Source organism: Moschus berezovskii, chromosome 4, assembly GCF_049115385.1.
Source record: "Moschus berezovskii isolate FMDL1 chromosome 4, NW_MosBer_1.0, whole genome shotgun sequence".
In the NCBI taxonomy this organism is placed as follows: Eukaryota; Metazoa; Chordata; class Mammalia; order Artiodactyla; family Moschidae; genus Moschus; species Moschus berezovskii.
In genome coordinates this window covers 29139406-29163440 of record NC_142463.1, presented here as the reverse complement: position 1 = coordinate 29163440, position 24035 = coordinate 29139406, and the positions used below count along the sequence as shown (strand labels likewise).

Below are 24035 nucleotides of genomic sequence, written 5' to 3'. Positions count from 1 at the left end.
CAGGTTACATGTTAATGGGCAAGGGATCAGCTCCCTAGGAGTGGGGTAATAGGAAGGCTTAGGCAGGAAAGAGGGGCTTCCTGAAGTATCCCAAGAGGCTGGAGGAGCTGAGCACAGCTCTGTGTATGGGCAGCCACCCTGTGATGAGGCTGGTCCCCGGCCCTGGACTGAGTACTGGAATCGCGGGATCTGCGACTCTCTTTGGGAAGGTGGTGGCCCTTTTTACAGGCAAAGTTAGGGGACTGCAGACCATACCCCCGGCCCACGAATCTGGGGCCCTTCCAGCAGTACCCACCCCACAGCTGCCCCTCACGTGGCCACTGAGATGTGCCAGGTTTCATGGCCCACTGTCTGTGTGGCCAACTTCCTTCAGCCCATCTTTCCCCTGGTTTCTGGCTCTTTCCCTCACCGCATCCTATTGCTTCTCCTAGGAAAGAAGATAAGAACCTGGTTCATTCCCTAAGCTCAGGGAGACAGAGGCAGAAGAAGCCACTCAGTTATCCAGGAAACCACAAAACTAATGGGGAAACCTTAGCTAACTCTGCTGTTCCCTCTTCTGCCCAGTGGACAGCTGGGGTTGAATTCTGGCATCTGGATTTATAGCTCCCACAGCCTTGTGTCTCCCTGTCCTGGTCGATATGATGAATCTGTACTTTTTGGATCGTCTGTCGGGGTGTAAAGGGGTAGGGCAAGAAGGCTGTGTGCATGCATGTGCCCAGAGAGCTTAAAGTAGAGCAAGAATTCTCTGGGTGGACCAGGCAGTGCCTTATTAATATGCACCTCGCCTTCACTGTGCTGCCGTGATTAACAGCAGAGCCTGAGCGTTGGCGAGAGGTGGTGTGGAGGCTGGCAGGCAGGAGCGGGATGCGTCTTTGCAGCCCTATCTGTTTTCAGAGCAAAAGGCAGTCTTTGGGGATGGGGGTGGGGAGGTTTGGTTCTCTAGGCAAGGTGGGCGTCCTCCCTGTGTTCTGCGGGATTGGCATGGTTCTGGATCCTGGGTGTGTCTCCACCTCTCCCACTTAACAGAGAGCCAGTCTGTACCCAGTAGACACTGGGGAGAAGAGGGTGTGCTCTCTGGATGCCCGCCAGAAACCTGCATGGCCGGGACTGGGTCTTGGAAACCATCACCAACATTAATGCAAGCTGGCTGCTCAGGGCTAGAGAGTGGCTTAGTGGGGGAGCAGGTACACACTCCATGTGTAGTCAGCAGGAGTTGGAAACTAGCACCCCAGACAGCTGTGAACTCACTGTTTTCCAGAGGCCATAGGTCTTTACTTCTGACTTGAAGGAAGTTATAGAAGCATCTTTGGAAAGGAATGGAACAGATGTGTGCTTCCCAAGACATAGGTCTGATTGCTACCCCCTTGCACGAGCTCCCAAGGGTTAATGGCCCCACTTCCAACCCCAGGGTCACCATCTTGTGCATGAGACCCTCCAGCACCAGGCCCTCTCCTGCCCCTGCCAGGTGCCCACCTCAGGCCAGAAGCCTCTTCCATTTCTGCTCTGCCAGGGAACTCCAGTCCACCCTGCCTACTCAGTGTGATTGCTCTGTGATCGCTGCCCCTCCTTCCCTAGTGCACCTGGTACCTGCCTCTGTTTGAAAGCTGTTATGGTCCCATTTGTGCCTTGGTCTCTCCGCACCACCAGGAACGCTTTGGGGGAAGGCCACGGTTCCTGCTTATTTTCGTGTCTCCAGTGCTTAGTGCACACTTGACCCAGCCTGCTGGGACCCACTGGCTGGTTGTACTGCCAGGGTGAACATGGGTTTTGCCCATAAGTTCTGCGTTTTAATGCTTTTTCCTGAGTCCCTGGAATGAGTGCTCAGTTCTGTGGACACAGCACATGCCAAGAATCTTTAGCAGCGAGGTCTCAAGGGTTCAGCAGCAATGGCTGGAGGCAGAGTTGCCTCTCCTAGCCCCTCCGCCACTCCACCACAGCATTCGAGGTTAGAGCCCTTTCCTGAGATGACCCTAGAGAACTACTCAGAATTTACTGCACTGGAGAAGGTCAAACAGCACAAACCTCCTGAAAGAACTCAGGGTTGGAATCAAGTCTTAAGAATGTTTTGTTCTGGCAAGCCAGGGAGGAGCGTGTTCCCCAGCACTGCGGCAAGAGTGAAGATAGGGAAGATGGTTAACAAGGAGATACTCTGGAACCAACCAGCTGGACATGAATGCTGTTTATTGTATTGTATTATAATAATGAAAGATCATTTTGTTTAAGACCAATGGCCCAGAAACCTGGGGCTCAGAGATTGGTCACATGGCATCTTGGTGGGGCAACCAGAACTCAGGTTTGCTGACCCCGGGTCTGGGCACAGTCTCTTGTCCTCAGTGGGATAAATCCTGGCTCTGGTAAATAATACTGTAATGTCGCTGGGCTTCATTTTTATCCTTTGTAAAATGGGGTTGATTTTGCTTCATTTTTCTTACTAGAGAGATGTGAGGTTCAAGTTAGAAGGTATTGATAGATACCAGTCCATTCTAAAGGAGATCAATCCTGGATGTTCATTGGAGGGACTGATGCTAAAGCTGAAACTCCAATACTTTGGCCACCTCATGAGACGAGTTGACTCACTGGAAAAGACTCTGATGCTGGGAAAGGTTGGGGGCGGGAGGAGAAGGGGACGACGGAGAATGAGATGGCTGGATGGCATCACCGATTCTGTGGACATGAGTTTGAGTGAACTCCGGGAGTTGGTGATGGACAGGGAGGCCTGGCGTGCTGTGATTCATGGGGTCGCGGAGAGTCGGACACGACTGAGCGACTGAACTGAACTGAACTGAGGACTGTTTTGCTTTTCCTTGAGAATTAAAAAAGACCCCAATTTGGAATTTCCCTGGTGATCCAGTGGCTGACTGCACGCTCCCAGTGCAGGGGTCCAAGGTTCAATCCCTGGTCAAGGAACTAGATCCCACATGCCACAACTAAGACCCTGCATAGCCAAATAATTTTTTTCCCTAAAAATTGTAGTGCTGAGTTAAAAAAAAAAACAAAACACAGTTTTTTCCTTCTTACATCTTGAAAACCATTACTGAGCTCCAGGATCAGCAAAGTCTTTCTGTGAAGGGCCAGATAAATATTTCAGGCTTCGTGGACCATGTGGTCTCTATCCTGACTGCTCAGATATGTTCAGAGGTGACATGAAAGCAGACTCAAACGGTACACAAACGAACATAGCTGCATTCTGATAAAACTTTATTTACAAAAGCAGATGGCAGGCCAGACTTGGCCCCGAGCCATAGCTTGCTGGCTTTCCTGGCAGCTCAGTGTAGTGGGAGTGCTCTTGGGGTCCTCACGTGGCAGCTGACCTCCAGCCTCCGCTCCAGGTGTGGTGCAGGATGCCAGGCCTGGACCTGGGAGCAGTGAGCCCATGTCCCTGGGCTCAGCTTTCCCGTCTGTGCTCAGGGCTGGGGCAGACAGGGAGCAGCATGGTGGGGGAGGACTCTGCGTTAGGTCTGGGATGCCATGCCGCTGCCTGTACTTTCATCTACTGCGTTTCCTCCCTTTGTTTTGAAAACTGTCTCCTGCTGATTCTGCGTCTGTGACTCCGTGGGACCTCTGGAGTAAAACATGCTCTGAGTGCCTCCTGCGGGTGTCTGGGCGGCCTGTCTCAGGAAGCCAGATTCACACGTGTGTGGACCTCTCACCCCCGCCACCTGCGTAGGCTGTCCTGGCTCCTCAGAGAGGCGAGGAGAGGGGAGCCGGGGCCTGTGCTCAGCTGGAATCATTGTGTCTGTCACTGATCCTTGCACTGAGTGGATCCTGGTGGCCGTGAGGATTCCCGACATTATGCAGGGGTGACCCGAGGGGGACACACTGTGTACTGTCTGCTCCTTTCACTGATGACTTCCCCACCATGTCAAGAAGACGGGCCACCACCACGTGCCACCTGCTTTGCCTGGTGCCCATGATTGCTGTGGGCTCGTCTCCCAGGCGGCCGACAGCCCCCTGACTGAGCTCCCAAGGCCGAGCCGCCACTTGGTCATGGCTCCGTGATTGAGTGTGGCCCAGCTCAGCCCCCCGTGCCCTTGAGCTGGGAATTTCAGCTCCACCTCTGACCTGTTCTGCTCACATCCACACACGTGACGACGTCTGTTCTCCAGAGGGGACAGGTAGAACCAGGATAGGACAGCAACTGTCCAAAGCCACTGCCAAGTTCGTTCCTGTGGGTCAAAATGAAGAAATAACTTTTTCTGTGATGAGCTGCATGTCAGAGGGAGGGGGCAGTTCAGAGCCCTCCCTCTGTCACCCCGCCAGGTGGTCAACCTGCGGGGAGGCTGTGGGTGGAGGTAGACCATGGTGACAGATGTGGATGTCGGTGGCACACGGGCACACCTTGGCCCTCTCCCCAGAATGGGCTTACGGCATTTTCCATCAGCATTCGTGTCCAAGGAGCAAATTGGATTGTCTGTTGCACGCCTGTTGCCATGTGTATAATTAATGTAATTTTATATTCACTCAATTACGGTGAACGCCCAATAGGCGGATTACACAGGCCACCAACAATGTGGGTTGTCTGTCTGCCCCTGCCAGTCAATGAAACCCATCCCTGCAGCCTTGCCACTCCAGTGGCCAGTGTCGTTCTGCACCCCCCTCCAGGAGTTGGGGGGCAGACGGGGACGTGGGGAATGTTTTGTCTCCTAGCAACCTAAACTTTCAGGCCCCCTTTCCCCGAAGGCCCTCTGACTAAAGGCAGACCTGGCCAAGGTGGTAACGATGAAGCACTCAGTGTGTGAGAGCCCTCTCACAGCTTTCCTGCGAGGAGTGTCACCTGGACTCCTTGTGCCCCTAAAGGCCTGGCTGGGGATGCCAGGCAGAATTGCAGCCCAGGTGCCGTGGGCTCTCATGGCCGAGCTCTCCCCACTGGCCCACTTCTGTAGCCAGAAAACCTGAGACTCAGTCTCAGTTCTGTTTCTCTGAGAGTCCATGATTACTCGGCAGGTTGAAGGCAGCTTCGGGGAGCGTGGGGTGGCATTTGGTGAAGGAGCCGTGAGTTTTGGAAATACTGAACTTAGCACATAGCTTCCATTACCTCTCTCCTTAAAAATTAATACGATTTTTTGAAACGATTTTTTTAAAGTTTTATTTTTGACTCTACTGGGTCTGTTACTGTGCGAAGCTTTCTCTGGTTAGGATAAGCAAGGGCCCCTCTCTAGTTGTGGTGTGTGGTTTTATTGCGGTGGCTTCTCTTGTTGTGGAGCCTGGGTTCTAGGTGCACGGGCTTCGGTAGTTGTTACCTGCAGCCTTAGTTGCCCCATGGCATTTAGGATCTTAGTTCCCGGATCCGGGATCAAACTCACATCCTCTGCATTGGCAGGTGAGTTCTTAACCACCGGACCACCAGAGAAGTCCCTATCTGGTTTTTAATTTTAAGACACCATCCTCCCTTATTCCCAGGAGTCTTGAGCTGAGAGGATCAACTTGATTACCCTGTTGTTACTAATGTTTCCTCCTGGTTCCTTGAACACCAATTGTTAGATGTGTTCACCCCAGGGCTGGCTGACTGTGGCTGTGGGGTCTGCCTGCTGGCTGAGCCTCAGCATTCTGCTCGGGCCCTGCCCTGGACATCCACGTGGGGACTGTGTCACTGCCCCGGAGGAGCCCATGTGACATCCAGAGATAAGGCAGGACATCCATAGAGGATGTGCCATATTTGGAGTGTGCTTGGCTGGGTCGAGTAGGTCAAGCTTCACAGAGGAGGATGTGTGGCCTTTCAGCAGGCTCAGGAGGGTGATCCTGCAGAGTATACGTCTAGTTCTTGCCTTCCATGTAGATGGACTGTGAGTGGCTTTGGAGCATGAGGCATGGGGACTGTGGAACCTTGGGGATCTAGGCCAGGCACTGTCAGCTGAACCACCTCTCTGAAGTATCTGTAGAATGTCCCATGTTCCATGTAAGGAAGCTGGACCCACAGTGTGTCCTGAGGAGCTGGGCTGGATGCCAGGAAGTGTTCCCCACCCGCATCGTGCACAAGCACATCTCTCAAGAATGGCTTCAGGAGATGCAGGGACTTGATCAAAACATGGCAATAGGTGGGCCCTGCTGACAATTCTGAGGTGCTTTTCTTTTCTTTTTTAAAAAGTTATTTATTTGGCCGTACCTCGAGGCATGCAGTACTTCTTCAATCAGGGATTGAACCTGTGCCTCCTACAGTGAAAGAGCAGAGTCTTAACCACTGGACTACCAGGGAAGCCCCCTGAGGTGCTTTTCTGCAGAGACCTCTGACCCGTGGTGCTCTGCTTCCCACCGTATCGATGACGGCAGAGGCTCGCTCACTAAACCGTCTGCATCTAGAGTTGGAGTGGAATGGCCTGGCATTTGCCTCTGTTACACCCATAGCAGAGCCTCCTGAGGCCCTGCTAAGAGGCTCTCAGAGCTGCTGGATGTTACACCGCCCAATGCTGAAGTGGCAGGAAAAAGCATAAGGAAGTGTGGGGCTTATGTGTCGTTGGTGGGAGATCTCAGGAACATTTGAGAGGAATGGCAAGTCCATTAAACAGGGTCTGGGACAGGTTGAGGCCCAAACAGGCCGTGGGCATATCTCCTTGCTTTTCCCAGATTCAGTGTCAAGTCTCCTTGTTGTCACCCTGTGGAGGCAGTATGGTACAATTTGAGAGTTCCGACCCACCAGGGACCTTGTTCTCATCCTTGCTCCCCGTTGGCCTCCATCTGTGGTCACCCTGGGCCTCAGTTTACCTGTCCCCTTCTCTTGGAGCCCGTGGTAGTTTTAAACCAACACTCTAGCCTGTTTGTCAGTGTGTCCTCATCCTTCTCCCTAGCTAGCCTGGGAGCTTGCTGGGCCAAGACAAGACGAGTCCAGTGCACTTCTGTGACCTTTCCTTATCCCAGACATGTGGGAGATCAGCACCCAGGATATGTATGTGGGTGTGTGGCTGGATGTACCCACAAGTCCTTCAGCCTCTAGGAGACTGCTTAAGGGCTTGTAGGAATAGGATGGTGGACCAGCTAGGCTCCCTGGACTCTAGAATCAGCCTGGACCCACCACTTAATAGTTTGTAATCCTAGGCAAGTGGCTTTGGCTTGCTGAGCCTGTTCTCCCTTCCTGCAAGGAGTTGAATGACGTGAACTGATTCAGGTGAAGGCCTCTTGTACTGTGTGGCAGGTGTGGCTTCATGATTCTTACTGTAGTTACTCCCATTTCATTATGGAGAGAAGTGCAGTCAGTGGCAGAGTCAGGGTTTGAATGAACCCAGTTCTTTTCAAACCCTGTTTCTTCGTCTGCAATGGATGGGGGAATGATATCATGAAGAGGTCTCTTGACTGGAGTGAAGTGATGTGGCTCGGCCACCAGCTTCATCTCTGCGGCCTTGAGCGAGTCACCTCTGTCCCGTGCCTCTCTTCTCCCCCGTAAATGAAGGGCGTTGGAAGAATTGATCTGTCAGAGCCACCAGCAGGCAGGTGACTGCTGGGCAGGTGAGGGTCTCCCCAAGTTTCTGGTGGGACGACCCCCAGCCTGGTCCAGCCTGACATTCTGTGCACCTCAGATGTCTGCCCCTGTCCACCTCCTCGCCCGGTTGACTAGGCAGCACCTGGATGGAAAGCATCCAAGGTCCGGACCTGGATGCAGAGGCTTATCCTGGCAAAGCAGCCAGCCTTCCAGATGTACCTATTTTGGGTTCTTCTAAAGCTTTCAAGTGGAAACCAGGAAGGCCCCATTGGGGAGGGAAGTGGACCTGTGTGGGAACAACACTCAGTGTTATCAACTTTAAGGTTCCCCTCTCACCTTCTGCCTCCATCCCCTCTACCTGCCTGCCAGATCTGTGCAGGGTTTGGGGAACAGAAAAGCCAATATCCCAACAAAGGTCAGAATCTTCTTTTTTTTTTCCGTCTGCCTCCTACATAGCCTTTTGCTTGAGTAGGTAGCAAGTTGAAAAGACCACAGGTCTGTCTTCTCTAAACTGACCTGTCAGTCTTTGGTTGAGAATGCAGACAAGAAAGAAAAGAACACTCTTTTGTGGTTTAATAAAGCACAGGGCAGCAGATGCCATACAGTCTCGTGAAGATGGGCAGCGCAACACGTCTGTCATCATCTACATGAGCAGACATTTCCCCAACATGGAGTTCCATTCTGTGCTCCTGAGAACAAGCCAGGTGTCCAGTGCTGTTGCATCCAGTCTCAGGGACAGAACCTGGACACACATAGGGAAATGGGGAGCTTTCAGGCTGAGTGGAGGTAGCAGAGGTGCAGAGCATGAAGATTGGGAGGGTGTTGGTTGCCCATTGGGGAAGGTGGGCGTCTGGCTCTGTGAAAGAGACGCTTCCTGGCCTGTAATGCTCCTGGAGTGCTGGGGACCATGCTGGGAGGTACAGAAGCGGAGCCTGGGCAGCCTGATCAGATCTAGGAAGGCAAATGCTGAGCTGTATCTTTGCCTGTGTCCAGACTGTGGTGGGCTTTTCTTTTCAGACGACCAGCTGGCCTGGGCTAGAGTTCCCATGTCCTCAGTATTCCAAACCCCAGCTCCAAGTCAGAGGAGAGACTTCAGAGCTGCTGCCTCCTCTCTGAGCTTATCAGCCAGCTTCCCATGGCTGCCCGCAGATCAGGGAAGTTGCTGGGGCCTCACTGATCAGCCACACTCCCTTAGTGCTTGTCACTTGTCTTGAGGCAGCTTCATTGAGGCCGAGTTGTTCCATGTCCACTCACCAGGGCCCAGGCAGCAGTGTCCCAGAGGAAGCTTCTAGGGGGGAGATGCAGGGGGCAGCTTTGCCCCCTGGACCTCCCAGGGCCCAGGCAGCCGGAATGCAGGGCTGAGAGGTGGCTTAGAAAAGACTCGGGTTTGAGCGTTGGCCCTTAGCAAGGACTGCCATTGACCAAGGCCCCCGGGGGTATCTGGGGGGCTTTAAGTACTTTTTCTCTGATCACTCAGCAAGCCGGGCTCTCTTTACCTCCCTTGGCTGCCACGGTGCACAGGTGTGAGAGCCCTGCCCGAGCCACACTGCTGGCCCTGAAAATCGTGATGTTACTGGGGAGGGTGGCGAAGGCTCGGGAGGGAGGAGGCGTGCCTCCTGCCAAGAGATGAGGACCTGACAGAATGCCTTTTGCTCCCTCTTGGCGACTGGACCTCACCCTTGAACCCTCCTTCTTCGTGCTTTTCATTTTCCCTTTTTTTGGGGGGGTTGGCTCCAAATTATCTTATTTTGTTTACATTGCACCCAAGTTTCATGGTACAAAAGACTTGCAGGTGCAAATATGTCCCGCCTTCATTAACTTCCCCTCCCTTTTTAATTTATGTGATTTCAATTTTCCTTCCCTGTACTGTTAATTAGGGGACCCTCTAATCAGTGCCATTATCACAGTGGTATTCATGTTTAGGAAAGCCGCTAAACAAATGCTTGCAAAATTGCTAAATGGCTAATTAATGTCTGTTAATTAAGAAAATTGCTCATGGTAACAAACCATGCCGTTGCTGGCAGCCGCTAGAAAGACACACACTTGTTGAAATTAGTAGTGTGGCAGGTAGGGGAACATCTGCTCCATGGAGCTTTCTGGAAGTGAGCAGCCCCACGCTTAGGCGAGAAGCTCCAGGCCTATCCCGGGCACGGACCCCTCGCCTCTCTCTGCACACCTCTCTTTGTCTCCATGCCCACTGGTCCTAGCTCACCCCACGCTCACCCCTCCCACTCCCCCACCGACTCCACTCTCTGGACTGTGCTTGCTGAGCCGGCAACAGACTGAGCAGCCTGGCTCCCAGGGAGGAGACTGAGGAAGAAAACCATGCCCAAAGAGTCTTTTTCCTTCTCTTTTTAAATAAAACCACACTCATTCTCTCTGCATATTTTGAATTTTTCTCAACTTCCAAGGGTCGTGACATAGACCCAAAAGAGTGAATTGGGCTGCATTTCTCACCAGCAGGCTTTCCTGGTCACTCAGACAGTAAAGAATCTGCCTGCAGTGCAGGAGATCTGGATTCGAACCCTGGGTTGGAAGGATCCCCTGGAAAAGGGAATGCCACCCACTCCAGTATCCTTGCCTGGAGAATTCCCATGGACAGAGGAGCCTGGCAGGCTACAGTCCATGGGGTCACAAAGAGACATGACTGAAGTGACTTTCACATTCCCCTTACCAGCACCAGCATGTTGCTCTGAATATCCCAAGTGGGCAGCAAAGCGCTTCCCTGACCAGATTTTGATAATACATTTGACACAGTGACCCAGTACATACACACACACATGCACATATTCATAAATAGAGATTAATGAAGAGTATTTCCTTAAAACACACAAAGCTGTCTGATATTTTCTACCCTATTTTTTATTCTGTTCCAGGTTTTTAAAAACAATGGTTGCAACCCACTAAATTGATTTCACCACCCACTAATGGGCTGTACCCCGTGCTTTGGTCAGCTCTGTGGTTTAAGTGAATTCTTCTGCCCATCTCTTCTGTGGGGAGTCAAGGCCAGCATATAGCCCAGAGCTTCAGGGGTCAGCCAGGGACGAGGGTGGCTTACTGCCAGCTGGAGTGGCTAGCCCCAGCATCTCCTCCAGTCACCCAGCCCCGACCCTGCTCCCCCACACACCCTCTCAGGCCTGGGCTGCAGAGGCCAGGGTGAGCCGTGCGCCCATCAGGCTTCTCCTCCTGTCCTTGCCATCTCCGATCGTGTGGCTTTGGCCAAGTCTCCTTATCCCTTGATACTCATTGTCGTCACTGATAGGAACAGGAATGAGAAACCCACTTCCGGGGCCAATGTCAAGTGAAGGCATGTTAACCAAGTGCTCTGAGCAGCCACTCTGGCGATCTCTTCCTCTGGTCCCGCATGTATTCAGCCTCTGGCACCACCTCACTCTTCCGTCTGTTCCCATTAAACCGTCAGAGCCCCCTCCCCTCAGTAGACTGGTTGCCTCATCCTTGCCTGGCCCTGGCCCAGGAAGTGGCACATGGGCACCCTGCAGGGTAGGTCAGTTTCTGCAAGCCCTGGGGCTTCCCCGGTGGCTCAGCAGTAAAGAATCCGCCTGCAATGCAGGAGATGAAGGTTCGATCCCTGGGTTGGGAAGATCCTCTAGAGGAGGACATGGCAACCCACTCCAGTATTCTTGCCTGGAGAATCCCCGTGGACAGAGGAGCCTGGTGGGCTAGTCTGTGGGATTGCAGAGTCAGACATGACTGAGCGACTAAGCACACACACACACTACGTGCCCTGAACCTCTCGACCAACGTATTTAACATGGCAAACTCCGATCTAATGGCAGACCTTGCCGGCCTACTCCTGTGTGCTTCCACAAAGGAGCTTGATTTTATTTGTCGTGCCTGGAAATCCCCCGTGAATGCGTTTATCAGCTTCTCTCCCTCCCGCCCACCCTTTTACACCGTTGAGCCGGCGACCCAAGCAGCAGCTCGCACCTCCCCGCCAACCAGAGCCTGCCGCCCGCACGCCGCCCGCCCTTCGTTTTTGGTTTAATTTTTGTTCTTTTAAGCTTCTCCTGCGCTTCTCCATGTGCTGTGATCTATAACTTGCCTCTACTGTCTGGCCTCACAGGGTCCTCCGGGGTCACAGCCCTCGCCGCACGCACAGCCTCCACCTCACAATCCCAGCAGCATGATGGGACCCCACAGTCAGGTAACGCACTGTGGCTCGCCCGCCCGCCGGCCGGGGGGCGCGGGGCACCTGGAGGACAGAGCCAGCAGAGGAAAAACAAAACTCAAAACGTGCTCTCGCCATTGCCTTTGAGGATTTCCTGACCAAGGAGATTCCCCCTCCTCCCAAAAGATATCTTTCTCCCCCCTAAAGATAGTCTTCATTTCTTGGGCATCACACCCTGCTTGGATATGAAACCAAAAGAAAAGGAGAACTATTTCTGTGACCTTGTCAGCGGCCTCTGCGTTTTTGTTTTTTCCTCTCACTTTTGGTTTGGTTTTTGAGTTTGGTTAACCATTGTTTGTAACCAAAGCTGCATCCCTTGCCTTCTCCATGTGCGCTCTTCGCTGCTGAGAAAGCTTTTCTGCCCATCCCCCTGCATCGAGTTAGGGCGCCCGCTGTCCCCTCTCTGTTGCCTCTGTGGATCTCCTCCCCCTTCTCCCTGCTCCCCTTCCTTACCCGCTTTGTCGGTGTCGTGTGAGTGTGTGTGAGTGTACGTCCAGCTTTGTCTACACACTGGAAAATTTCCTGTACAAATCCCTTTGGGATTCTTCCACCTGGCCTTACCTATAGCAGAGGTCTCCCCTTCACCCTGCGCTGATGTAACTGCTCCTCCGTGTCCTGTGCGGAGCCCCGGCTGCTGCCCCGGCACCTGGAGTGGAGCTCTCCACCGTGTGCCTCTGTCACTCCCTCCGCCCAGAGGAAGTTTTGCCCGGAAGGAGGGGAGGAAGGCAGGAAGGCCACGGGGAGGAAGACAGTTTAAAAGATCACTAGTTGTAACAAAACTGGACTTTGTGGAGTGGCACGCGTTTGTGTCTGTCACCGTTCAGTACTGCAGGCTGTCACTGAACTAACGCCCTGTAATTGCAGCCTTTTATGTCACCGCGATACGCAGGCGGCCCCCGGCCCCCGATCAGAATGGGAAACCAGGTACTGTACCTTCTTGTGTTCTCTCCCCTCACTTGGCCACCCTTGACCCCAGCTGGACTTGGACTCAGAATCTGCAAGAAGGGTTGGGAGGTGGAGGGACAGTTTTAACTAACGTGGGAGGCAGCTTATAAGCAGGTCCCTGGAGAGGACTGTGTTTTCTATTCAGTGCTCCACACAGCCCCTCCCAGCATCGTCCCTGCCTCTCCCGGTGGGCCGTGAGCAGCGGGGTGTGAGTGCAGGGTTTCTGCTCTTCTAAAGAAGGTGGTAATGCCTCAGCTCCTCCCTGCCAGCCCTTTCTTGGAAAAAGGTCTTCCTCCTTAATGAAGTTAATTGACAACGTGCATTTTTTACCTTGGAAGCTTTTGAGAATTACCAAGGCTGGTAAATATAATCCTGCTATTAAGGGGAGAAATGGCCCATAGGAATGCTTCGATCAGGAGCCTGGATGCAGCGAGCAGGACATTTGTGAGTTTTTAAGCAATGTCTGCCTGCTTCCCAGTTGCTTCCCAACTCAAAACAAGAAAGGGTTTGTTCATGTACTTAGAACAGTGGTCTACTTATGGGGAGGGCTTTTCAGCCTGGGGTTGTATGCCTTATGCTGCCCCATTAGGGTTGGCAGTTCTCGGTGGTCTGGAGAAATTGGTCCCCAGCTGCCTTCCGTGGTTCAGCCCATCCAAGGGCAGGAGGAGAGCTGCCGAAGTGAAGATGGGCATCTTCTTTTGCGGGTAGGCCGGCTTTGAAGAAACTTTAAAGAAACATCAGGGAAATTTTATTTCGTGCCCCAGTATTTCTGTATACATAATTCTTAGAGTGACCTGGCAGAAGCCCATCAGGAAGTCTGACAGCAATGCCAGGACCTCCAGCACTTGTTGCCTTTGGAGCTGGGAGGTCAGTCACCAGCTAGACTGACATTACCTGAATGGACTCCTTTTGTTCTCAAGAAAGCCCCCTTAACGAGATATACGAGGACTTTGGAGAGATGCTCATAACCAGGGGACTCCAGTTTTAAAGTTAAATAGCCTGCCAGTTTCTACTTATTTTTTTTTCCTCCAAAAGTCTTTTCTTTCCTATTTTCTCTGACATGAAGGAGAAAAGCTTAGACAAGAATTAGAGGCCCAGCTTTTTGAGCAAAGAGGGAGCCCAGAATGTATCACAGATGAGGAAACAGAGGGTCAGAGTGGAGCATTGACTTCTTTATGTGTCCCAGTGAGCTGGGCTTGTGTTGGTCTCCAGCTGCCCTGGTTCAGTTAGTTTTCATAGTTGTAAACGTGTTGCCCCATCTTTGTCTTTAGCGGGTCATTAAGTGGACCTTCTCTGGCCTCACATGCCAGGGCCCCAGCAGCAGCTCTTCCTCCTGCCCACCCAAGGCTCTCCTTAGCGAACTGCACCCTCCTGCCCCCAGGAGAGAACAGACGCTTTCTTATCATAATTGTGGTCCTCCCTCCAGCAATTAAGGGACGCGAGAGGAAACATGTTTGTTTCTATTTATCAATTAAGCATGAGCAAGTGCCCGAGAGAGCAAATGGAGAATAAATCCATCATCTGTACCTCGCATTACAGATCAATCAGGCTAACTTCCCCACTACCCTTCATTGGAAATCTATCCAGATTTCCAGTGGACTCGAGAGTTTTTGTCCTCCAGGCAGGGATGTGTCCCTTTCCCAGGAATCGCCCCTGGGCATGGGGCTGCTGGTTCCACAGGAGCCTCTGTGCCACCTGAGTTAGCTCAGCCTTCCTCGGGGCAGGAGGAGGAAGAAGCAGCTCAGGCTTGCATGACCTCCCGAGTTAAGGTGATGGGACCCTTAGGGAGACCAGGAGCTAAGGATCATTGACTTTGGTCTAGGTTTGATCCCTGGGTCAGGAAGATCCCTTGGAGAAGGAAATGGCAACTCAGCCCACTCCAGTATCCTTGCCTGGGAAATCCCATGGACAGAGGAGCCTGGCAGGCCACAGCTCATGGGGCTGCAAAGACAACTGAGTGACTAACACTTCCTTTCTACTTAAAAGTCTTGAAAGGCCATCCTCCACCCACCTCCCTGGCTAGGGGTTTGGTGCCTTGTACAGAGAGCATTGCTGTGTTTCAAGCAAGGATAGCTGAGTGGATGGCGAACAGTGGGTTTCAGCAGGGTTTAGGAGAAGAGGGATAGAATCGGGGGTTGTCGGGCAGCCCTCACATCCCAGTGGAGCCCCTGCCCCACCCAGCCTACTAACTTGGGCACGCAGCCGAGTGACTAGCAGATGCTGCTGGACTTCGTCCGGCCCCTGGGCAGACACTTGCTGCACCCACCCCACTATGCTGGAGGCGAGGCACGGGCCTACTTCCAGGAGCCCATGGAACAGCCGCAGAGCATCTCTCTGCCCAGCAGGCCCGAGGGTGTGTGCACGGCAGGTGCTTGCAGTCCCGTGTACAATGAGCCGTTATTCTTCTTTCTCATACCTTGGGGCTTTGGCTGTTGCAGTGAAGACCCTTTTACTTTGGTCACTACACACCTTACTGCCCTGGTAGAGGAGGCCCAGTGCTCATCTCAGGGTCACTCCAGTGAGAAAAGTGACTGCAGGTCCCGTCTGGGCCTCTGGGCAACCCTGCCCTGCTTCTGAGTCCTGACACACAGCAGGGTTAGGGGAGCACAAGGAAGAGCTTCCGGCCTGAACTGATAGTCAGCACTGGGCTACTGGACAGGAAGCAGTTTTCTGATCCCCATGGCCACTCCTTCAGAGTTAGATGGGGGCTTATCAAGACCTCCCAGCACCTCAGAACCCCAGGAGCCCCCAAACCAGACAGCTTCAATGGCAGGCCTTCCTGCGTCCTCTCAGAGTCCTGTAACCAGGCTTCAGAAATATCCCAAACCCCCAAGTGGGCAGACACTAGCCAACCCAATGATTCAGAGCTTGGGAACTCTGTGGAGGAAGCAGAACTGAGAAAAAGCAAAAGGTCAGAACAGCTAACACCCAGGGCCAGAGAGAGAGAGAGACCATCCAAAGCCCTGGGCAGATGGAATGGCAGGTATGGAATGCCACTTCCGAATAGCTGAGGCCCTCCCATACACCTCCCTCTCCCCAGACACACGCACATACACAACCTATTTATTCTGAAGGTTAACTGTGAGAGGTTGTCCCTTTGTGTCCCACCACCTCCTTCCAAACCTGATTGGGAATTCCCTGTTGGGCCGATAGCCCCCCACCAATCCCGCAGCACAGTTGGGGCTGGGGGACCCTAGGTAGTCCAGGGTCCCTGACACAGGTGCCCCGCTTTCACAAAGGCTTTCCTCCCCAACCTGAGGCCTGTAGTTAGTCCTAAGGCATGGGGTTCCTCCCCACCCCCCGCATCCCCCCCAGTTCTGCTTTTCTCTTGTTTCATATTGCAGTAAAAACTTCAGTCTCAAATAAAGATCTTTGAGGGGGTTTTCATAGCGAGTGTGCTAAGTGTTAACTCAGGAACCCCCTGACCCTCCTCATCTCTAGAGTGATCACACCAGCATCCACCAGGTGCACCAGGCTTTGCAGGGGACGGGTTCTCGCTCAACACTCTGCTCACCCTCTCCCAGAGGCCGCCTCCTCCACCCCTGGGGTTGGAAGGTGGCCTTTCGTGTGCTGGAAGGAGTCAGGGGTCCTTGGTGTTCTTCCTGGTCCTACCTGCAGGGTTGTGAGACCTCTGGACCTCAGCTCCCCCATCGAAACCTCAAAGGCCATCTTGTTCATCCCCTATTCCCAATTCATTGTTTGACCCAAACTACAGAGACTAGAGTTTGGGTGGTAGACGGGAGGGACAGTGCTGCCTCTGAGGGGTGGGCGGCGAGGCCGGAGTGTCACTCGGCTCCAGCAGGTGTGCAGACCCGCGAAGACTGTCACAGATGGAGCCCCCATGCTCAACTGCGCGTGTTGCAGTTTTCCATAGCTCCAGCTGGAGCTGCCTGCCCCCGGGGGACCCTCCGGCCGTCGGGCAGCAGGAGTGGTCTCAGGAAGACCCTGAGTGGCCCTGATGGTCAGGTGGGGAGATGGGGCAGGCAAGTGCACCTCCGCCCCGTGCCCCCACTGTGGGGAGCAGCGCTCAGCTGCATCTTATGTCTCTTTCAGCCTCCGGGAGGAGTTCCTGGGACACAGCCACTGCTGCCCAATTCCATGGATCCCACGCGACAACAAGGTAGAGGGGGCAGGGTGGGCTGCTGGGCGGATCGGGGGTGTTGGGAGAGGCTCCCCCCTGCCACTGTCTGCCACTCACACTCACTCCACCTCTGTCACACAGGTCACCCCAACATGGGAGGATCAATGCAGAGAATGAACCCTCCTCGAGGAATGGGGCCCATGGGGCCCGGCCCACAGGTAACCAACCTTCAGTCTGTCCGTCCATCTCCCTCGCCATCTGTACGCACCCGCCTTCTCTCCTCTTTCCTAGTCTGTCTTTCCACATCTCGTAGCTCGTAAGGGTGAGGGGAGAGGGCATGACTTAACACCCCAGCGGCCCTTTCTGCCCGTAGATGGGCAGCCCCCCAGCAGAGTTGAGGGGACCTCCCCCCTACCCACCCCGCCATGGAGCTGGGAGGAGGGGCACCTGGAGCCTTCCGTGGGAAGGACTTGAGGAATTTGAAAGGCAGGGGTCTGTGTGCCCATGCAGCACTGTGGGTCCCCAGAGCTTCCTCCCACCCTGGGTGGACCTGAGCTGGCTCAGTGGTCACCCCAGGCAGGATATTACATTATTCTGTCTGTAGCTCACCACTGGTCTAAGTTTGGATGAATCACTTTGACCTTGGTGGGCCCAGCAGGCCCTAGGGTCCCCACCTGTCCAGTGCGGGAGGTGTGAGTCTATAGCCGTGGTTCTCAGTGGTATACCTCCCAGCTGAGAGGAGGCCAGGCCAGCCAGGGCCCCAGAGTGCACTTCAGCCCAGAGCTCTTGCTGCATTCATATCCCAGGGTCCTCCCTGAGCTTTCTTTTGCCCAGAGGGGTTCTGTTGCCAAGAAGGACAGTTTAGAAACCTCTGGAAGAAATTATCTAGTGCCCTATCTGTCCCTTCACAACACCTCAATGGTCGCTCCTTGTGACCCAGCTCCATACCCTCAAGTCCCCGGGTCCCATAGAACCATCGGGCAGGGGTCTGACAGGCCATTCCTGTTCTAGAACCTTCTCACCATTGGCTTCCACTCTTTATGGAATTTATGAGTATTTATGTGTGGCTCCGGGTCCTGCGGAAGCTGTGACAGAGAATTTGCTGTGTTCTGTCCTCCTTGGGAATTCTCTGGAGTCTGCCCCTCGAAAGCCAGAGTCTGAGTAAGGAGACAGGTGTTTCAGAGTGGGAGCAGGAGAGCCTGTTCTGGGGTGTTCCTTCCCTTCTCTTCTGCCCTGCCTGGAGGCCTGCTTGTCTGTCTCCCTTCTGCTCTGGGTATTTGGATTCTCTGGGCCCCTGCACAGGTTTCTGGTTCCCTGGCAGTGGGGTTGCGCCCCCGCTCATGCATGCCTGCCTCCCTTTTGTAGGAAGAGGTTTCTGCCACACCCCTCAGTCCGCCACTCTGCCCGGAATTGTATTTACAGCACACCCAGCCGCTGCTTTCTTCCCGGTGATGGCTGTAACATCTGTGGTGTTGAGAGATTTTTAGGGAGGTCCTTGTCTTTCGATGGCTCCCTAATCCTGAAAGGAAGCAAGCCCACACCGGTTGCAGCTCCGGTTTTCTTGTTTTCTTTTCTTTCCTCAAATCCCCCAAAGCTTGTGTTTTTCACCAGCTCCTTTTAAGCCACTGGAGTGGCCCCTTCCTGCCAGGAGGCCGGCTGGAGCTGACCTCCAGAAGAACCCGTGGGAGGGCGGCAGGGTCTGAAAGCCCAGCGTTCCTTGTCCTGAGTCAGAAACATTCAGATTCCTCAGCCGCACACACTAGATCCTCTTGGTGTGCAAATCAGCAGTGGCCTTGCACTTCCAGGGTGTCCTGGGGGAGGTCTTGGGGATGCAAGAGGACAGTGTACTCCACCCCTTGCCCCACTGATTCTTGGAGACTCAGCAGCTGCATCTGTAAAGTGGGACGAAGACCAGGACTGCCTTGTAGGGTTGCTGATGGGAGGAGGCACGAGTTCTGGGTGTGAGGCTTGGCACAGTGTCACCTCTTAGGAAGTAGCTCGTGTTTTCCAACTAGGGGGCTTAAAACCAGTGTTGAGGACTCAGCCTGCTTGGGCTGGGTGATCGCTTTGTGTTTCCTTTTTATTTTTTCTGGCAAAGGCCATTAACACTTGTTAAGCCTGTAGTAATATTGAGGTTCCAGAAGCTGGGAATGGATGTTGTCAGACGGCCTGAGACCAGAGTGTTCCGGAAGTCTAGGACTTCCTCCTGGCTCAGCAGGAGTCTCAGTGTCTGTGTCCCTGACCAGGAGTCTGGCACACTCTTGTGGCATGTTTAAAGAGGTGGGGCTCCTACAGCCTGAGGTCTTGCTGAAAGGGGCCCTCCTGGCCTCACCAGGCAGGATACAGGGATGAATCTTGTGGGCTCAGAGACTGGTGCCCAGAGGGGTGGGAGAAGCAAGCTCAGGGGTGAGGCCAGCTGGCCGTCCTCACCCCACCAACCTCAGGGTCTCTGAAAACATCTCTCCTGTTCTTTTTTCCCCCTGGTTTTATGGAGATATAATTGACATATAGCGCTATATAAGTTCAAGGTGTACAGCATAGTGACTTGACTTATATCACAAAATGATTACCACAATAAGTTTAGTGAGCATCCATCATCTCAAATAGATACAGAGTCAAGGAGACTGAAAATTTTTTTTTCTTGTGATGAGAACTTTTAGGATTTACTCTCTTAACCGCACACGTGTGTAACATCCAGCAGTGTCAGTTACACTTTTGATGTTGTGTGTTACATGCCTAATACTTGTTTATTTATCTTAAGTTTGTGCCTGTTGACTTTCTTCACCCCGTTCTCCCTCCTCGCAGCCTGCCGCCTCTGGCAACCACAAGTCTGATCTCTCTTCCTGTGAGTTCGTTTTTGAAGTGTAATTGACCTGCAACACTATGTTAGCTCCTTTACACAACTTAGTGATTCAGTATTTCTGGACATTTCAGAAATGATCACCATAGTAGGGTAGTTCCTGCGATGTGTCACCATGCAAAGATATTACGTCGCTATGGGCTGTATTCCTCACACTGGACATGTCATTCCCATGACTCAGTTTATTTTGCTACTGGATGTTTCCACCTCTTTAATCTCCTTCACCCCCACTCTCCTCCCCTCTGGCAACTACCTGTTTGTTCTCTGGATCTATAACTGTTTTCTGCTTTGTTATTTTTATTCATTTGTTTTGGTGTTTAGAGTCCACATATGAGTGAAACCATCAGTGTTTTTCTTTATCAGACTTATTTCATTTAGCATATTGCAGTCGGTGTCCATCCATATTGTCACAGATGGTGAGGTTTCATCCTCTTTTGGGCCTGAGGGATATTCCTGTGTGTGTGTGTGTACCACATCCTTAGCCATTCATTCGTTGTTGGATACTTATGTTGCTTCCATATCTTGGTTATTGGTTTTTTTAAAAGTGCTGCAGTGAACATAGGGGTGCATATATCTTTTTTAAAATTTATTTTTATGTTTGACAGAGCTGGGTCCTTGTGGCTGTGCAGGCTTGCTCTAGTTGTGGTGCGTGGGGGCTCCTCTCTAGCTGTAGTGCTTGGGCATCTCATCGTGGTGAATTCTCTTGTTGGGGAGCGCAGGTTCTAGGGTGTGCAGGCTTCAGCAGTTGCAGCACGTGGGCTCAGTACTTGCGCTTCACTGGCTCTGGAGCTCAGGTGCACAGGCTTCGTTGCTCTGCAGCACGTGGAATCTTCCCAGACTAGGGATCAAACCTATGTCCCCTGCATCGACAGGTGGATTCTTAACTGTTGAACCACAAGGGAAGTCCACGTATATCTTTTCTAGTTAGTGTTTTTGTTTCCTTCTTTTCCGATATCAGGCTTCCCTGATAGCTCCATGGGTAAAGAATCCGCCTGCAATGCAGGAGACCCTGGTTCAATTCCTGGGTTGGGAAGATTCCCTGGAGAAAGGATAGGCTACCCACTGCAGTATTCTTGTGCTGCCCTTGTGGCTCAGCTGGTAAAGGATCCACCTGCAATGCAGGAGACCTGGGTTCGATCCCTGGGTTGGGAAGATCCCCTGGAGAAGGGAAAGGCTCCCCACTCCAGTGTGCTGGCCGGGAGAATTCCATGGGCTGTATAGTCCATGGGGTCGCAAAGAGTCGGACATGACTGAGAGACTTTCACTTTCGCTTTTCGCACATCTCTTGTGCCCCACTGGGTAGGGTGCAGTATTAAATTCCAGAGCCAGACCTCCCTCAGAGCAACCCAGGTGTCATCACTGACCCCTCACTGGGGGCAGAAAGGCCTGGACTTGAATGAGCCTGGACCTGGGCAAGATTGGGGTATAAAATGGGTTGCAGGTTCTGGGGTTAGCCAAGGAGTGGGTATCATAAAGCCTGGACGTTTTGGACCCCCAAGATGCAGTTGGCAGAGGACGGGACCCATCGCCCAAGTCCTCGCTCTCTCTGTCCCCTGAGGGTACTCCCCTGGCCTTTCCAGGGGTGTAGACAGGAGAGGGGTGAGCTCAGAGCTTAGTGTTAGAACACATGGTCCCGGCTGCGGCTTGGACTCTTGGGGCCTCTGGTCCCTCATCTGCAGAGTGGGCGGCCGGTGAGGACCTCACGGGACTCATCATGGGGCTGTGAGACACAGACCACAGCACAAGGCTCCACGAGGCTCCCCACAGATCCTGTTGCTTCCCTGGAACCTGGTTCAGAGAGGGAGCCCTGTCTTGCCGTGCCTGGGCTAAGAAAGGCGACCAAGCCCCTTTAGGCAGTCTTTAGTAAGCCCCACTGCATACACTTGCTAAGACCGGACACAAAGCTGGGAAACCTTCAGCCTGTTGCTCCAAGTGGGGAATAAGATTGCTAATAGTGGGACTGCTCTCTTTCTGAACAAAGAATAGGTACAGTGTGGGCTTGGGGCTATAAAACCAAACAGAGTGACATGGTACTTTTTGAGGTTGTGTTGCATTTTAGCCTAAATGTCACAAAGGAACCAGTAAACTAGGCATCAGCGTGCCCTTTGCCCTCAGTGTCTTGGGCAGATTTTACTTTGGTTTCCTGAAACAGCCAGTGCCAAAAAGGAGGCAGTGTTTCCACTTAATTGTATTTTATCTTCAAAGATTTATGCCTATGCCTGTGTCTGGCGAGAACCTCTGGCTAAATTTTTCAAAAGTGAATCCTGTTAGGATGAGGCTGAAACTGCCAGAGCTCTGCAGGCTCCTGCGGCAATGATGTATGGCACCCACACCCCACGGGACCAGTTTCAACGCTTCTGGTATTCCTGGTGAGGTGGGATCAGCACAGCCTGGAATCAGATCGCCATCCTGGCATCTGAAAACATTCAGATAACCTCTGATAACCCACCATCTAGAGACAGACCTTTTCCACCAGGAAAAGCTGCATCTCCCCTCTGATCCAGGACAGTCCAAACTCAGTGCCTCTGAGCAGAGACCCCAGAAAGAGACAGAAGGATTGTCAACCAGGCTAGAGCACCCTCAGCTGGTGAGGAGAGAGTGGAGTCGCTTGAGGCACTTTCTGTGGTGGCCTCTCGGAAACCTCCCAGTGGGGCGGGCCAGGCTTTGCGTAGAGGGACTGGAGGGCAGGAAAAGCCTAGGAAATGGCCTGACAGCCTGGAGTCCACCTTGACAGGTCCGTCCTAGAGACTGTTCTCTCAGGCACCAGGCAGCACCAAGAAAGAAGCTCTGTGTCAAGGAGTTGCAGGAAGCCATAGGAGGCCCAGTGCCTGCCAGCTGCGGGTGCCTGCCAGCATGGCTGTGCACCCTGCCCAGAGGACGGAACTCAAGGGCCTGACCCTTTATAGAGTTCCTGACAGTGGGTCCGACCCCTCTGCCCAGGGTCTGGGGTGACCTAGTTGGAACAAGAAGCCGGGTGGGAAGATAGGCAGACAGACAGAGAGACGCATACCCATGGATGTGGCCGTCCTCATGGCTGCACCCCAGACTCCTCCAGGTCTCCGGCTCCCCCATCCCTGCAGAGCAGTGCTGAGGGCAGAGGAAGAGGAGTGTCCAGTGGTGGCCACACCTCCGAACCCAGTGCTGAAGGCAGGCGGGCACTGGGAGAAGAGAGACTATTTCTACTGAGTCTGAAGCTATGCTTCTAAGCCCGCCCGTCCTCTGTGAAAGGGCTGGAGTCTCTGATTTAGAAACTTTCCTCCAAAACCTGCCTTTCGGCCCTGACTTACTGTATGGCCTTGGGTGGTGAGTGTTTGGCTTCCCTGGGCCTCTAGCTTGGCATCTGTGAGGTGGGACATGTGAGTGGCCCTCGGGGTCTGGGCCTCTGTAGGAAGTAGGAGCTGGCAGCCTGCTCCCTCCTGGGCGGTGGTCGGGCTGGTTGCTGAGGGGTTGGCTGAGCACAGCAGCTAGTGCGCCCGGAGCCTCCCCTTAGGGGCTGCGTGTCCAGACGTCTTTCAGGAGCGAGCATCCACTTACCCTCTCCTCACCCCACTCTGCTGCTGCGTCGTGGGCTCCTGCCGGCCCCCGGGCCAGCCTTCTGCTCTCACCCCTCAGTGCAGCCGCTCTTCTGGGCACGAGCAGAAGCAGGACACAGTGGCACCCTGGAGCAGGTCTCTGTCTGGGAGGCCTTTCGGATTGGCCGGGCTGGACACAGTGGAAGAGTGGGCTACCTGGGCAGGCCATGCGCTTCCTGCTGTGAGACAGCGGGAGCCAGGCTGAGTTGTGGACAGGGGCTTCAGTGATTGTGCGTGGGCTAGAAGGGGCCCTGGAAAACCTGATGCTCAGGGCAGTGTTCAGGGCTCTGGTGTTTTCTCTGCCACTGTGCTGCATCAGCACACACCTCTGAGGGCTGACGGAGCTCTTTAGAGCCATCATTTCATTTGATCTTCTCATGACCCTGTAAGGCTGGGCTCTTTGTCCCCATTTTATGGACAAGGCAGCACAGCAGAGGGATTGCACACTGAAGCCATGATGACCACCGCACAAGGGGCCGTCACTCTGCTTCTGCGCCCGAGTGTCATAATCCTTAAAGCGGGGATAGTAATGAGATGGTTGTGGGTTAAATGGAGGTGATACAAAGCCCGTAGAACAGCCTGGCTTGGAGGAAGCCTTATTGTTATTTGGGTGCTTTGCCAAGAGTCAGGCTGAGCCAGGACAAGCACGCCCATGATCTACCCGCAGATCCGAGGCTCTGCTCACCACCCGTGGCATCATCTGTGGGGATGGACTGGCCCTGCCGTCTGCAGATTTTGCCGCGGTGTGCTCCAGGGCAGGCACACGTTTTCTGGCCCAGGGACTCAGCTCTGAGCAGGTGCAGGGGGTGCCAGCTGCCTAAGAAGCCCTCCCCTGCTCCCCTACCCGTCTGCTCTGGGCCAGCCGGCCTGGTGCTGCTGCTGTCCCTGTCTGGACGCTCACTGACCCTCTCTGACCAAGCCAAGGAGGTGGCCCCAAGATGGTCCCTGGCTGAAGAACCCGCTACCAGCCTGAAGGT

At 53.5% G+C, this 24035-nt stretch overlaps 1 protein-coding gene across 6 annotated transcripts in view; it reads left to right on the top strand.

Moving 5' to 3' along the window:
* SSBP3 (single stranded DNA binding protein 3) overlaps window positions 1-24035 on the top strand; it is a 165844-nt gene that overhangs the window by 127533 nt on the left and 14276 nt on the right. For 3 of the 6 annotated variants that reach the window (XM_055403065.2, XM_088835320.1, XM_088835319.1), the window contains 3 exons: window positions 12465-12524; window positions 16599-16665; window positions 16768-16844. In XM_055403065.2, the coding sequence (XP_055259040.1) occupies window positions 12465-12524; window positions 16599-16665; window positions 16768-16844 (204 nt within the window). Of the gene's footprint in view, window positions 1-11495; window positions 11577-12464; window positions 12525-16598; window positions 16666-16767; window positions 16845-24035 lie in introns of all 6 variants that reach the window. The other 3 variants (XM_055403064.2, XM_088835318.1, XM_055403066.2) reach the window with 2 other exon arrangements.